The sequence below is a fragment of the Macrosteles quadrilineatus genome, unplaced genomic scaffold, assembly GCF_028750875.1.
Source record: "Macrosteles quadrilineatus isolate MER2022 unplaced genomic scaffold, UCM_ALF_1.0 Scaffold_5__1_contigs__length_97177068, whole genome shotgun sequence".
NCBI classification, from domain to species: Eukaryota; Metazoa; Arthropoda; class Insecta; order Hemiptera; family Cicadellidae; genus Macrosteles; species Macrosteles quadrilineatus.
The window spans coordinates 9,667,173-9,684,309 of NW_026542598.1; the positions used below are offsets into that span (position 1 = coordinate 9,667,173).

Consider the following 17,137-nt stretch of genomic DNA (forward strand, 5'->3'; position numbering starts at 1 on the left):
TTTTTATCACCCAATATTTTATGACGCTTTCTAATACTAGTATAAAGCTTAGCTCGGCTCAATTTTTCTAAATTGGCGCTTGATCGCTCAACCTTTTAGGCTCGGCTTGGTTAAAAAATTGAGACACCTCAAGTGTGCATTGTAACTCTGAAAACTGAAAACTGAGTTTTTCGTACTTAATAAGTTTGATACAACTTCAATATTAATTTTGTAATCATCTTGTCTCTTGTGTCTGGTCAGTTTTGTGAATTATGGTAAAAAAAAAGAGTGCGATTCCATGAAAGAGAAGTTCCAAACATTGAATTTTGAGTTTTCTACGACATGTTTCAGATGGGGTCTGCCGCTAGACAAGAGACAATACAACTGGTTGACTCAACCTCCACCACCTGAGGACAGTCCCGAGGCCAGTGTGGCGAGGCTCCCCTCCGGACAACGTTCGGACAAACAGGTAGCCTACTCTACTTCATCTTATTACTCTATTTTTGTACATTGTCGTACTTTGACACCCCAATGATCCATTATTCTGATGTTTTAAACTTATTTCTTACAATTCTAACTGCTACGGTTGATATTCTATCCTACAATATTAGCATTATACTTAAGAGTCCTTAGAGGCTAGCGGCCATTCTTGGAAAATTTCAAACAGCTGCTGAAAAGTTATTTATTGTCCAAAAATATTTTTTCAATTCCACCAAAGTTATTATAATATAAATATCTAGTATACTGTGAAATTAGAAATGTTATTTGTAGTTTTTAATTGTTCTCCAAGGGAGTTCATGGAAGCTAGCGGCCATCTTGGATTTGCCCGCCATAAGACCAATTTTAATTTTGTTAATATCAAACAGCCGCTGAAGAGTTATTTACCATCTCAAAATATTTTTTCAAGTACCAGAGTGATTGTAATTTAAATATCAGTATTTTTCGCGTTTACTTGTCACAAACATACATCCATACATCCAAACTTTCTCATTTATAATATTATTAGGATTAGGATATTGTGAGATAAGAAATTTTCTTTGTAGTTTTTTAATTGTAAAACGAGTTAGAACATCTAGGCTCCAAGGACTCTTAAATCCTCCGCTACTGTAAATGTCAATTATTATTTAGTTGAAATGGTTTCAGGTGCCCTCTCCGCTTAGTCGTCCGGTTCGCAAGAACTGTTCACCTAAACTGACGGAGAAAAGACCAGCTCCGGGGCCACATAAGTCTGATTTAGGTAAGTGTTCAAACATGTTTTTCTTGTTACAAACACCTACCGTGACCAAGAGTTTTGTGATATGACATGACATCGAATATTGCTCGTCCATTTTAGCGAATTTCCCATAGGGAATAAGGTTAGGTTAGAATTAGGTTTCGTGATTAGACCTAGATCCTAGACCGACTTACTTTTTCGTATTGAGGTCCCCAGAGGCCAAAAACACCCTCCGTTCAAATTCATATATATACTTCATATAATTATATACGGAGTGTGTGTGTTCGTTAGTGTGATTACTTGAGCAAAAATGATCCGATTTGGATGAAATTTCTTACAAACATGTAAACCTACGGTTATTTGAACGAGTTTGCAAACCAGCATGATCGGACTATGGGAACAGGGGTTTATGGGGGGGTAAAATCTTAGCCACCATCAAAGCCAAATGCCGTGGGCAAGTGACTGCTACTCCTAGATCTTGCCTTACCCTACCTTCACGACTCCTACAAAGCATTAGTGGAACGTGTAAAGTTGGCTCTTAGTGCCTTTGAGGACATCAAGGCTGGGGAGGTGTGCGATGAAGTAGAGTCCGTTCTTCAAAAACTGCATAGTGCATAGCATCCTCTATACCCTCACTACTCCCCTCAACGTGAACGTCTCGGAATGGCTGAGGTTTTCCAAGATAGCCTTTCCTCCCTTGACACCTTCTATTTAATTTCATTTCAAACAATCTTTATTCTTTTAGTACATATTTACAGTACATTAAACAGTGTCGAAAAGTGATTATAACAGGTTACGTACCTTGACGTCCACAATTCCTTAGTCGGTATTCGTTGACTATAGTTTCGACTACTGTGTAGTCATTATCAAAACGGAACGTTAAAAAATTACATTCGTTGAATGTCGTCAAATCTTAAATACATTGAACACACAAACAAACATAACACGAACACGGTAGACATTTAACATAATTTGCCGGCCGGCACACGTCACTGAACTGGTCGACGACGACTCAATGTTAAATGTTATGTTAAATGTCTACCGTGTTCGTGTTATGTTTGTTTGTGTGTTCAATGTATTTAAGATTTGACGACATTCAACGAATGTAATTTTTTAACGTTCCGTTTTGATAATGACTACACAGTAGTCGAAACTATAGTCAACGAATACCGACTAAGGAATTGTGGACGTCAAGGTACGTAACCCTGTTATAATTGATTACCAATTCCGGAAGGCTTCAACATGAATGAAAAGTGATTCTTTATTATAACTCTTAAAACTGTTTTCTAACTTTTTTGTACCATTTTTTTACCATAAAAAGGAGGCTATTTATACTATTACAATAGAGATTCTCAACAAAACAAATAACAATCATAAATAAAATAAGAAAGCAGTAAAACATTCCAAACATCCAAAAGCCCTTCAAGTCCCAGAAGGTTTTGAATTAAACTCTGGGTCAAGAAATTCTTGTATATTATACAATGCTTTAGTCGTTATAAAATCTTTAAGTTTCCTTTTTAATATTCTTGGATTCGACGCTCTTGTCTTAAGGTTAATGGTAATTTGGAAAAAAATAATGCTCCAGCATAAGTAGGTTTCTTTTTAAATAGTTCCAAATTATGTATGGGTATGTCAATATTGTTCCTATTTCTAGTATTATATTCATGAGTACTTCCCAACGGTTTTACAGTATGTTCCCTTTCCATGAAGTGGATGATAGTTTGATATATATACATCCCATAGACTGTCATTATTTTAAGTGAAATAAAATATTCTTTTACATGTGTTTTTCGTGGAAGTTTCAATATACGCCTCACCACTTTTTTTTTATATTTAAGAATTGTATACATATTATTTAAGCTTGTACAACCATACAAGGAGATGCCATAAGATGTTATTGAATGTATATATGAAAAATAAACTAGTTTTAAGGTTTCAGTTTCACAGAAATACTGCAATCTGCTAAGGGCAAAGACACCTGAAGATATTTTAGCAATTAATTCTTGTACATGGGAAGAATTAATTTTCCAGTTTAGATTTTGATCTATTGTTAGACCTAAAAATTTAGTTTTGTTTGTTTTACTAATTACTTGATTTGTTCCGATATTTAGACTATCAGATGGATATTTTGCAGCCTGTGGGGTTTTAAAATTGATGAAAATTGTTTTTTCTCTATTTATTGCTAAATTATTCTGAGTGAAGTAACTAGACAAAGTGGTCAAATTATTAACTGATAGTTCTGTCTTACTAAAAGTTTTATCTGATATTTTTAAAGTGGCATCATCAGCATATAGAACTAATATACTTGTGCCAGTCGGTGTTGGTATGTCTGCCAAATAACAGTTGAAAACAAAGTTGAGAGTATTGATCCCTGTGGTATGCCATTTTTAATTTCTAAAAGTTGAGAGTTGTAATAATGTTTGAAGTTGTTAGAAAGGTTTACGATTTGGACAAACTGTTTTCTATTGGTGAAATATGATTTCATCCAATCAAAAGCTCTAGAATACCCTAACTACTACTAGGAATGCCTCCAAACTCTGGTCACACAACAACCAGTCATATTCAATCCCCCAGACGTTATTCTTGCCAACCTTCTCCTCCACGAACTTTCCGCACCCTAGGTATCACCTACCAAGAGGTTGATTGGAAATGCCGCTTCCTCAAACGCACCTCCCCAGGCCCTGATAGCATCTCAACCCTTCTCAAGAAGGCTCTCCCCGATCCTCATTCCCCTACTTACACCCCTCTACATCTAACATCTAATCTACATCTAATCTACTCCCCCAAAGCGTGGAAAACACACACAACATCCTCTTTCCTAAGCCACAAAAAGACCATTCCAATCTGTCAAACTACTGATCCATCAGTCTCACAGGGTGTCTAGTAGTCGGGAAAACTGGAAAGTCGGGAATTAGTTGTGACTCAAAATTCTAAGGGGGGAATAAACTGGTATTCACATGGTCAGGCTAGGCCTACCCCTAGAACCAGCCACACTCAAATTTCCTCCCCGGAGTGCTCAGAAGGAGCCGAGAAAAATCCAGGGGTCGATACGAAGTTGTCACAGCTTTGACTGATCAATTTATTAAAATTTAGTTGAAGGCTCAGCGCTCTAGAAGCGCTCAGGAAATCCTGCAGACGCTCAGTAGGAGCTATTTCATCCTCACCTTCATTAAAATGTTTTGGTAAATTTTGCCTAACTTTGAGAATAACTTTGTAGGACCAACGAGTATTCAATCTTAGCCAATGTGATATAAATTTATTTATTTATTTATTTATTAAACATTATCACATTACATCAATTCTCTTGACAGGTTATTTGTCACAAAGTCTAATACTATATTGCAAAAGAAATAAAGCTACAAACCTATGGGAGAAGCAATATCTTTCAAATATACTCATTTTCCAGATATTCCTCTAACGAGTAAAATGCCCTCTCCAAAAGGAATTTTTTTAAAGATAGTTTAAATTTAGAGAATGAGGCAATGTTTTTAATCCCAGCGGGTAATTTATTGTAAATTTTTGGTCCCATATACTGAGGGGATAAATGAAAGATTTTAATCAAGCCTATGTTGAACTGGTTTTATAATATTTTTGAATCTTGTGTTATGTGGATGAGATTGTTGACAGTCCATGAATGTGTCAAAATCACTTTTAACCATTAATGCCAATTTGTAAATATAAGAGCTAAAAAAGTTAAAATTTTAAAATTAATAAATAAATCTTTACAATGTGTTCTACGGGAGACTCTGGCCATTAATCTTACAGCTCTTTTTTGGAGAATAAATATTTTTTTTTGGCCTGGCTTGATGAGCCCCATACAGTAATTCCATAATTCATAATCGATGAAAAATATGCGTGATATACTACTATTTGTGTTTCTAGATTAGTAGTATCCCGAATTATTGTGAGAACAAATGTTGCTGAGCGTAGTCTTTTTGATAGGTTTTTAATGTGTTTTTGCTAATTTAGTTGTGAATCGATTTCTATTCCCAAATAATTTATTGACTGTTGTGAATGAATTGTAGTTAAGTTTGTATTTACAATTATTTCTTGGTTAAAATCTTCTTCTTTTCTTGGTTTGGTTAAATACTCGTATTAAACTTTAAACTAATTAACTGGAGGCTCTGGTAAGTAATATAGAATAGAATATAATGTGAAAACCCAATTCCTACAGAGTCGTCGGGGCCTACTTAATATAATTAAACAGAGAATGTAACATGAGATTGTTTAAAATAAATTTAATACTAATATTCGTAGCTGATTGCTCAATCGGTCAACTCCCAGACTTGATTCTTTCACCCGCCAAAGACGGGGCTTAGAACTTAGTCGAAAGGAGGTTGAAAGGTTTCTTTAAGCGAAAGGATTAATCGTAATTTCAAAACTAATTAAATAAAACGAAGCTAGACGATAGATAGCCACCGCTAGTCACTGACCTGCAGGAACTGGCGGGTGTGAGCCAAAGTCGGTGAAGCCTATCTTATTAAATTTAGTTATTTAGAACCGGGACTTGCGGAAAAGCGAAAATGTATGATAGATGAACAATGCGTTAAATAGAAATACCGTAAAACGGGGAAAAAAGCCTAACTAGTATGGTAGCTAACCTTCGTAATAAAATCGTAGTGTCGTTGTCGTATTCATAATTCGTGAAGAGGCTTCTAGCGAGCTAGTCGGCGGTCAAACAGTGAATAATCTCTTCCTTGGACATAATCATGATTTCCTCGGTCGAGGCTTAATCGCTCTGGTGGTGAGTTTAAGAACTAGCCAACAGCTGATCGGAAATTCACCTGTTGAGCCAGTCCAGGTGTCGTCTGTCGTCGGTCAACAAACACCAGTTCGAGGTTATGTCCTGTTGTTGTCCTATTTATCCCTGTTGTTGTTGTTATTTATATAATATAATATTTTATAATTATAATATTTGTAAAATCGATTGGTCCAACTTTATTTGGTGAAATTGAGTGTTACTATTAATAACTATGTCGTGTGAGTATGTATATGTACTTCACTGTGATTAAAAATAGGCCTACGTTCTTTGGCCCATAGCCCAAACTTAGGCCAACACATAGGCCTAGGAGTAAGCTATTGTAGATACAAATCGGGTAAGTTCTGGTGTAAATTTATTTGCAGTACGTTTTTGTTTTACCCCCCTTAAAATTTCGTACCTTACATAGTATTGAATTTCAAAATGGTCTTGAAAGTCGGGATATAGGCCTAGTCTTAATTTTGATATCAAAGTCGGGAATTCTCATGATTTTGCCGCGATCGCGGACGACGTTTCCGTGGCCGAGGGAGACGACGATGATGTCTACACGGCCGCGGGAAATATTCATAATTTTGCCGCGGGACGACGACGATGACGTTTCTGTGACCGTGGGAGATGACGATGACGTTTCCGTGCGACGATGATGTCTTCACGGCCGTGGAAGATGTTCACGATTTTGCCGCGATCGCGGACGACGATGGAAACGTATCCGTTACCGCGGTAGTCAATGATGATGTCTACACGGCCGCGGGAATGTTCACAATTTTACCGCGATCGCTGACGATGACGATGACGTTTGACGTTTCTGTAACCGTGGGAGATGGCGATGACGTTTCCGTGCGACGATGATGTCTTCACGGCCGCGGAAGATGTTCACGATTTTGCCGCGATCGCGGACGACGATGAAACGTATCCGTTACCGCGGTAGTCAATGATGATGTCTACACGGCCGCGGGAAATGTTCATATTTAAGCCGCGATTGCGGGTGACGATTATGACGTTTCCCTTACCGCGGGAGTCGATGATGTCTACACGGCCGCGGAAGATGTTAACGATTTTGCCGCGATCGCGGACGACGATGGAAGCGTGTCCGTTACCGCGGTAGTCAATGATGATGTCTACACCACACGGCCGTGGGAAATGTTCATAATATTGCCGCGTGACAACTACGATAACGTTTCTGTGACCGCGGGAGACAACGATGACGTTTCCGTGCGACGATGATGTCTACACGGCCGCGGAAGATGTTTACGATTTTGCTGCGGACGACGAAGATGACGTTTCCGTTACCACGGGAGTTAATGATGATCTATTCACGGCCGCGGAAAATGTTCATATCTTTGCCGCGATCGCGGACTACAACGATGACGTTTCCGAGACCGTGGGATACGACGATGATGTCTACACGGCCGCGGAAGATGTTCAAGATTTTGCCGCGATTGCGGACGACGATGATGACGTTTCCGTTTCCGCGGGAGTTAATGATGTTGTGTACACGGCTGCAGGAAATGTTCATGATTTTGCCGCGATTGCGGACGGTGGCGATGACGTTTCCGAGACCGCGGGAGACGACTTATGATGACTCAAATGACTTTCCTTTGACTGAGGGAGACGACGATGATATCTACACGGATGCAGGAAATATTCATAATTTTGCCGGGATCGTGGATGACGACGATGACGTTTCTGTGACCGCGGGAGACGACAATGACATTTCCGTGACCGATGGAGACGACGATGATATCTACACGGCCACGGAAAATGTTCACGATTTTGCCGCGATCGTGGATGACATATCAACACATTACTATTTGTTAAAAAAGTAGTCTTGAAAAATTTGGAATTAGTCTTGAAAAGTCTGGAATTAGTCTTGAATTTTTAAATGAATAAAAACTAGACGGGTCATAGTCTCCCGCGATCGCGGCCAAATCCTGTGTTACGTGTGCTCATCATAATCGTCTCCCGCGGTCACGGAAACGTTATCATCGTTTCCCGTTATCACGGTAAAATCCTGAATATCAGTCGTAGTCCATTACCATTATCGTTTTCATTCGTGGTCACAGAAACGTCATCATCGTCATCGCCGATCGCGGGAAAATCCTGGGCATCACCCACGGTCACGGTAAAAACCTGAATAGCTGTCATGGTCTTGGAGGTCATAGTCGTATTCATTCGTGGTCACGGAAACGTTATTGTCGCCGATCGCGGGAAATCCTGGGCATCTCCCCCGATTTTGGAACCGCCATCATAGTCTTCTGAGATAGCAGCCAAACCCTGAATTACACGTGGTCATCATAATCGTCTCCCGCAGTCACGGAAACGTTATCATCGTTTCCCGTTATCACGGTAAAATCCTGAATATCTGTCGTGGTCTAGTGGTCATTATCGTTTTCATTCGTGGTCACAGAAACGTCATCATCGTCATCCCCGATCGCGGGAAAATCCTGGGTATTTCCCCCGGTCACAGAAACGTTATCATCGTCATCCCCGATCGCGGGAAAATCCTGGGTATCTCCCCCGGTCACAGAAACGTTATCATCGTCATCCCCGATCGCGGGAAAATCCTGGGTATCTCCCCCGGTCACAGAAACGTTATCATCGTCATCCCCGATCGCGGGAAAATCCTGGGTATCTCCCCCGGTCACGGAACCGTTATCATCGTCATCCCCGATCGCGGGAAAATCATGGGTATCTCCCCCGGTCACGGAACCGTTATCATAGTCTTCCTCGATTGCGGTCAAATCCTGAATTACATGTGGCCATCCTTTCCTGACTTTATGCTCGAGCTTAGGCCTCCCTATGCACACCTCTAATTGTATGCATTCGTTTTTATTTTCTGTTTATATTAAGTATTTTGGTTGTTATTTTGTCACCAACATGGCAACCCATAAGGCCCGTTTTTTTATTTTTCAAAACTCATTTTTTTTGCTTATTTTTTGCCTGTTTTAATTTATAAAGGGATTCTGCACGTCTACAGCAAAATATCATTCTAGCCGTACATTTTCCCTGCGATGCACACAAGCTTAGAAAAAGGGGTTTAAAGAAACATGCTTGCTTATTAATATATAGATAGATATCGTCCTTGTAACGAACTCTTCAATTCAAAAACTATTATAAACCTTCCCCTTTCTAACTTCAATTCACCCCAATCCAGTTATAGTTCCATAGGTCATCCACTAGCCACTAGTCCACTTCACGTTTAACACGTTGTACCGTTTTGTCATCTAAACTGACCTGCCCATTGCCTAATTAATTCCGTCACAATCCCCTCACGACGGAAACTCGCCCTCCTTTTGTATCTAGCAAGGACCCTTGTATTACGTTGAAAGCTCAAAACGTGCTGATTCTTTTAAAACCAAAGTGAACTACTGAACTGAGTTTGATAATGGTTTTGGCAGGGATATTGATTGTCTGAATGTACTCATGCAAATCTGGCCTTGTAAATTATTTATCGACTTAAACGAGAACGTAATAATTTTAAAATGCTTCCATATCATATAGCAAGTGCAATTTTTAAGTTAATCACACAAATATGCTTATTTAATTGTTTTGTCGTGATTGTTTTGTTAATAGTAGTTTACGCAACGATTGCGTAATGATTGCGTTCCCGACACAGTATAAAACTTTTTAGGTACGAGCCTTGGCGAGTGCCTTAAACACTTCTACGAGTGTCGTTAACATTATTTACGCGAGTTGCGTACACTACTTTACTTACGAAAATGTTTGAATTACTAAAAATCACGTCTCATAACTTCTAAGAGAGGTTAAGTTTTAGTTTATAACCTCTCATTGCCACTGAAAGTGATGCTACGAAACATTGTACCACACGAGAATTGCCCTGAACAGCTGATTAGTTGAAGTTCGTATCATTGCAATTTTACTTCTTCTCTCTAAATCCTTGAACCTCATTGGTCCGTTACCCGTGTTATTGTGAGTAAATCACGCTGTTAAGTAAACAATGCTGTTATGAGAAACTGTACTGAACTGAAACGGCTACTTTTAAACAATACTTTCTCCATATACTATGGTATAGGGGGAGAAAGTAAAAACGGTCGTAGGTAATAGCAAAGATTACACATGTAATAGAAATTATCAAATCAGGCTAAATAATACCTTTCCTGTAAATTCAGGATATCCAGTTTATAAGGTCGTGTTTTGTTCGCGTCTACGACAGTGGCATTTCTATTGAAGTGAATCCAATATGTGGCTATGATCCAACCCCTCAATTGTTTTTAGCCATGCCGGGGATCGAACCCGTACCTCTCGCACCGAAACGCGAAACGCTAGTCACTAGACTTTGATAGCCTAGTCTAGTGACTAGCGTGACAACCTATAAAAAAATAATGTCTGTAAGTCGCTTGCAGCTCGGTATCGTTGGTGAACGCCTATTGGTATAATTCACGTCTATACTAAATATCCCGTATGGTTAATTATTTTACGACTAGGAGTATTAGGGCTGGCTGTACATTGGGTGGCTGAGTTACATTGCTCGCCTGTTGGTCAAAAGATCGCCGGTTCGATCCTAAGAAGTCAGTAGTCTTTTGATGGTTTGTATCTAAGGCCAGTTATCCTTTGATTATTGGTCCTGGCTTCATAAACTGCTCATCTTAGGCAGTTACAACTAACAATGCTACATAAATTAAATCTTCACTCCATTTTATTTCTTGCCAATCATTGACTTTGCGCTTAAAATATACACCTCGTTTACGTCGCTGTCAATTACATAATGCATAATGGATCAATTAATAAACCGCAATGTCTATTCATACCCACCGAAACCACAAAATTAAACAAATACGTGTTTGTCTGGAATACTGCATCGTTTGAACAGTTTGTTAAAAGCGTAAGTTTCTCCAGACTAATTAAAAATTTTAATCGCTGCAGAGCAAACAGGAAGTGCCGCAGTGGGGTGGTGAGGGGTGAGGGGTGTAGCGGATGTCGTGATAGGGGCACGCCCTGAGGGTGGGAATGATATCGCGGCTAGGTTGTCACCCTGCAGTCGGCAGTTGTTGGCAAGCCTGTTGGGGAGAAGTCAATTCGTGTGCGGTTGACGGTTGTCGAGTTGTCTGAAAGACGCCGGTGCCGGTCGTCTATTGTTTACACGACGGGTCGATATCCAAGTAGTCTGTCAAGTGTGTTGAGTGTACTCATTAGTGTGGGAGTGTCGCTGTTGTAGTGTTGTAGTGCGGTATCGGACGTTTGTATCGCTGGACGCTGGAGTAGTTAGTAGAGATTTGCTTTTACCTTCGTGATAGATTAAGTTTTCTTAGACGACGAAAGTGTTCTCTACGTTGTGATTGGGTTTTGACAGATTTAGATTTGTTGCGGGATAAAACTCCCGTCATAATACAGTGAATTTGTGAAAATTGCATTTTTATTCTACTGTTTTGATGTAGTATTTCATGTTTGATTGGATTTTACTGAAGTATTTTTATCTGTTGGGGTTTCTTGACACAAATAATTGGAAGTAACTAGTCATATGTTGATAAATTATTATTGAGTCAAAAAACAGGATTTTACTACATTACCTACAAGCGACACCGACACCCTAAAGTTTTTTTTCTCAACATTGTTTCATTATGATTGGTTCAGATTGGTTTTTACAGGTTTAGATTACACACGTTATTGGATTTATTAGCGGGAGTTAATTATTTACCATCGTAATATTCGGTATGGGATTTTATAAAAATAGAACAATTTTTAATTGTAATGAACCATAGAGGTACATCATGTTTAATTTAGTTATGATTTAATAAAGTAACATGTTTTGGAGCTATGTGACAACAAAAAAAAATATTTCTACGTTTAAATATATGCCATAATCACTGTTGTACCTATTTATACAAGTTTGATCATTTGTCAATTTTTATTATCTAAGTGTAGCTATATAGTATAATATAGTAGGTCTACTGTACAAAACCCATATTCTCTGTACGGAATTAAAAATAATTGGAGTAAAAAATAAAGGTTTTATTTTTTTATTGTGCCTTATGTGCATTTTTTTATATGTTAATACACATTTTGCCAATGCTTATTGAAAAAACAACATCTTTGTTCAGTTTTGTTTAGTTTTTGTCATAGGGCCATATAAATGTAGGCTATACTTTTTTAGTTTAAAAATTTGTTAAGTTTATACATAGCCAAATCAATTTTGATAATCTGAGGATACAAAATTTAATTTGTTAAATCTGCTTGCTATTTTGCTGTTAAAGAATTCTGGTTGTAACTGCTTGCACAAATCATGATCGAATCGAATAGTTTATATTGTTTTACCTGGAAGCTCCATTTTACATTATAAGTGAACTTTTAAATGTTTCTTTTGCAAAACTTTATTTCTATTCAAAATATTGACTCTTAACATTCCCTAAGATGTGAGTAGGTCCTAATTGAGATTTATTTATTTTTTGCAATAGGATTAATTATTTAAGTTAAAAATAAACTGTTATAATATTGTGAGCAAAATATCATTATTGGTTTGGTACCTAATTACTATTGCATGACACATTCTAGGAGCGACTATATTTCATGGCAATTTTCAATTGTGTGTTTACAGTTTGATTTGTCGCAGTTTAAATTTTAGCCTCTAATCATTTTCAACATCTGAGTAAATAGAAGTTTAAACAGGTGTAGACTAGATTGTGAGTGTACTGTGATAAAGTGGGGAATGAGACAGTAATTACACACATTGAAACTAGTGTATTTAATGCTGGATACTAACATCAGAAGACAAAATGGACAATCGATTCGGTTATTTCGGAATGGACTTAAACCTGCGTCCTCCGATCCCTGAGCCAGTAATTAACAATGCACCGGTCAACCTGCCTTACATGTACTATCCAGGCAAGTGATTGATGAAATGTCATCTTCGTAGGCTACTGTGGTTAGAAACTAAGTACTAAGTAGTAGGACCTGCATAGTGCATAATAACCGTTGTTAGCATAACGGTACCTCTTTCCTTCTGATTCCTGTGAATGTTGCAAGAAGACTAATTTTCAAAAATAATGTATAACAGTTTGAATCTGATTGTCTTATGTGTTATAATTGTACAATCCTATTTACTATATATTGTGGTTAGGATGTTTGATAGAATGACCATTTTGAAATTTGTATCAGCATATTAGGGGTTTCTGTAAAGTAAAACGTGTCAAAATCGAAATTCAAATCTCAAAACCATAAATTACTTTGGGATAAGTTTTGGTTATGATATGAATAGTGGAACAGTGTACAATACAGTTTCATATTTATAATAAACTAGCTGGCCCGACAGACGTCGTCCTGTCCTAATGTGGTTTTATGTCAAATGCTTGTTCATTTTCAAGATGAGCTCGTTCGCATCGCTCAATCACGTCCTGGTTGAAGTTCGTTTGCTACGCTTACTCACCATTAGGTTGGAGCTCGTTCGCTATGCTAACTTGCCTCCAGGTTGAAGTTCGTTCGCTTCGCTAACTCACCTTTTGGTTACAAATTAGTTGTTGTCATAAGTTAAAAAAAAAAATAATGGTGTTGCACCCTATTAACTTTTTAATGCTATTGAACATCACAGAATCAAATTGTTTAGTTGAACCAGCTGTTAAGATTCTTTAATTCCATTGAAATATAAGTACTCATAAGGTTAACATGGGAAACATCAGAGCCACTGGGGCGGAGCCCTTTTGATGTATATACACCAAACTTCTCACAAACCATCTTTAAATAATGCTTAATAATGCCTGAAAGTTTCATTACAATCTGTCGAGCGGTTTCGGAGTCCATAACGTTCAAATATATATATATATACAAACTTCCTCTTTTATAAATATAGATAACTAGCAGAGTACCCGTCCTTCGTACGGGGTTGGAATATAAGTATAAAATGCTTATTGCAGTTATACTCAAGCTTTGCATTTGCAATAAGGGAGGACACAGTTTGATAAAATTTGTTTTTTTAAATTTACAGTATTCTATAGTATTACACATCTACCATAGCCATTGTTCTACCACTTAACCTTAACAATAGAGAAAAATAAATTATCAACAATTCGCAAAATATCACAAATTATTCATGAAATGAAAAACATAAACATAACTGTAAATAATTCTACTTTGACAGTTCTCATTGCGAATCACAGTTTTTTGTTGCTGCTTAGTTCAAACTAGTGAACATGTGCGGCTCAATGCCCCGCAAAATAACATATGAATTTAGAATACAAATTCATCGTGTTAAATACATTGACTTGACGTCAAAAATTAAATACAGTAATAATAAAGCCTTAGAAAGGAAGCAGTCCAGCCATTTTCTAGCTGTATGTGTATTATATTTAGTAAATTAATAAGTGTTCCAGTTCAAGGGTGTTATAAGGTAGTTATTTTTTAAAGATTTTTAAAACACATTCAACAAAACATTTTATTAGGGCCTATATCAAACCAATGACCAACTGTATCAAACCAACTTTATGAAGCATATTTTGAGAGTCTTACAATGCTGTTTGAAGAATATACCTTTAAAAATAAACTCTAAAAAAACAATATTTTTATCAAAAAGCACCATGAATACTACGATTTTAGTCTTAAAGTTACCTTCAGGAAGATTGCCCTGGTCAGAATTTTCCGTAATGAATATGCGTATCCTATTAAAAGATGTAGCCTTACTTAAAACAACATACAATATAGTTGCTCATGACTGAAATTGGTCTGGGTAAGAACAGTGCTGATCTTTAATTAAAGGGCTTGTGCTGCAAATGCCAAAGATTTAAGTTTGTTTCAGACGGGCACATTTTTATCCTCGAAATCAAAATATGTCCCCACTCACTTGTCCCAGTTAAGACTTTACATTCTATTAAGTTGTTAACCATTCTGATCACATGAAGCCTTGTGCCGTTAATGAGGCCCTTTTTGATGTATTAATGTTCCGCATGAGTAAAACCAGTGCCCCCTTTTATTAGTCTAATCTGTGTCTTGGTAATCCACTGACTTCTATATTTAAAAACTCAGTTGGATTTTCTAGATGGGTGTCTCCGCCTTCGTCTGTTTTCGAGGACCCACTCTTCTTCCCCTTAGCATACTGACAGTAAATTACCTGACTTATCAAGTTCAAGTACTAATTCCTTAATACTGTTAGTTTATAAAGAAAATTAGATAAAAGTTACTTGGCTCTCGGTGCTTTCATAACTGCAAACTCAAAATACACCCACAAGTAAAAAAAACTCAAGTTATTGGTTAAAAAAATCTATGTTTGTGTAACAACATTATTCACATGAAGTAGATGATTTGTTTGATTTGTCAATCAGCTGTTTTGTTTAAAATGATTTAATAATGTCAAAGATTTGTGATTTTAAATACAAAAATTATTATAGTAAAGTTTTCTAAATCATGGTAACTTATTCTCAACTAAATTTTACTATTCCCATCATTAAAATAAACTATTAAGATCCATTATGGGTAAACTTTAAGGTACACAATCCTTGATTGAAATGTAGTATACATTAACAGTCATAACACACAGCAATTATTATGTAGTAGACTTTGACTATTTTCAAGTAACAAACATATGTTTCTGCAAATAAAAATCATCTCCCATGTTATCCTTATGGAGAAATATGAAACTTTAAAGGGCCCCAGGGCCTCACTCTCTAATTATTTCCCTAAAAAGAAAGTTTCCTGCACAACTTCACGTTACGCTCTTTCCAATTACACCAAGAACATGTAAATCGGTTTAGTAGTTTCGGAGGAGTAATTGTCACAAAAAACCTGCTTGCGTATTAAATAAGTACGAGAGGTCGTCCAGTGGTCGAAACTCGACCAAAAATATGTATAATGTACTCACTTATCTATTTTCACCCCACACTGTAAATAAAACATGTGATTGGAGTTTCCTCCATTTGTTTTGATTTTCTGTTTATATTTCGTTGTTATGTCGTAACCAGCATAGCAACGCATAAGATCCATGTTAATTTTTTCAAATTTTTAAACTCATTTTTTGTGCTTATCTTTGAGCCTATTTAAATTTATAAAGGGATTCTGCACACCTACAGGAAAATAGCTTTCCAACGGTATGCGTAGATTTTCCCTACGATTCACACGAGCTGAGAAAAAAGGTTTTAAAGAAACATGCTTGCCTATTAATATATAGATAGATAGATTAGCTTTTTCATAAATGCAAAAAAATATAGTGCTGCGCCCTGTTGGTAAATCTTATAACTTTTTAATGCTTTTCCATATCATAGAACCAACTTTTTTAGTTGAAACAGCTGACTGAATTCTTTAATTCCCTTTAAATATGAATACTCATAAGGTTAACATGGGGAATTACAGAGCCACTGGGGCGGGGCCCGAAAGGATTTTTGAGATAAGAATATGCCTATATGTTAATCGGGAATGTAAGCTATCATCATGCCAAATTTAAGCCCAATCCGTCCAGTGGTTTATGCGTGATTGAACTTCAAACAAACACACAAACTTTCACATTTATAATATTAGTAAGATCATACAGTTATAAATGTTGCTCACTAAATGTTTCAATGATCTAATAGGTATGTGTGTGTTATTCACTAGGGAGTGTGTTACTCCCTATGTTAGTGTCGGGAGTTTGATTTATTTTAGTGTTTGTTGCTAACCAAAAATTATGGTTTTGAGGTTTTTAAATGTATTAGTCACATATTAATGTTGTTATTATGTTAGGGTCAGGAGTCAATTTCTTTTAGTTTTGATTTCATAAAATAAATTTTATTAACACCTTTATTTTGGTATCCTTGACCAGGCAACTAAAAGATTTTTGCATTTGGTCTTGAGATCTTGGATTTGTTTTTTAAATTTCAGTTTTGAGATTGAAAATTCCTCCCTGGTTTCAACCATTTTTACAGCACAAGATATTTGCTGGAAACTGACAGCTGTAACACACAACTGTTTTAAGACAAGTCTTTTTTGTAAATTTCCCTCTTTTATGTTATTTTCATTACCAAGAAACTGTGTAAAAATTCTATTGTGAATCTTTCTGTGAAAATGTAGTTGCACTGTAAGATTTTCCATTCAAGATGGTCACTAAAAAATAAATTTGAAAATTGATTAATAGCTTTAAACTGAAGCAGTCGTAGTCGATTCCGTAAAAAATCAATGTGGCAAATCACTTCCCTCCCGTGTGAAGAAGTAGAACTAAGATGAGAAAGGTGATCATACACCATAGTAATCTCCGATATTAATTAGCGATCTGT

General features: G+C 36.9%; 1 protein-coding gene across 1 annotated transcript in view; it reads left to right on the forward strand.

The window, feature by feature from the left end:
• Nucleotides 1–17,137, forward strand: part of LOC128995212 (uncharacterized) — a 50,215-nt gene that overhangs the window by 21,832 nt on the left and 11,246 nt on the right. Inside the window, exons 11-12 of the mRNA XM_054420152.1 lie at nt 331–448; nt 1,123–1,216. Of these exons, the coding sequence (XP_054276127.1) occupies nt 331–448; nt 1,123–1,216 (212 nt within the window). The remainder of the gene's footprint in view (nt 1–330; nt 449–1,122; nt 1,217–17,137) is intronic.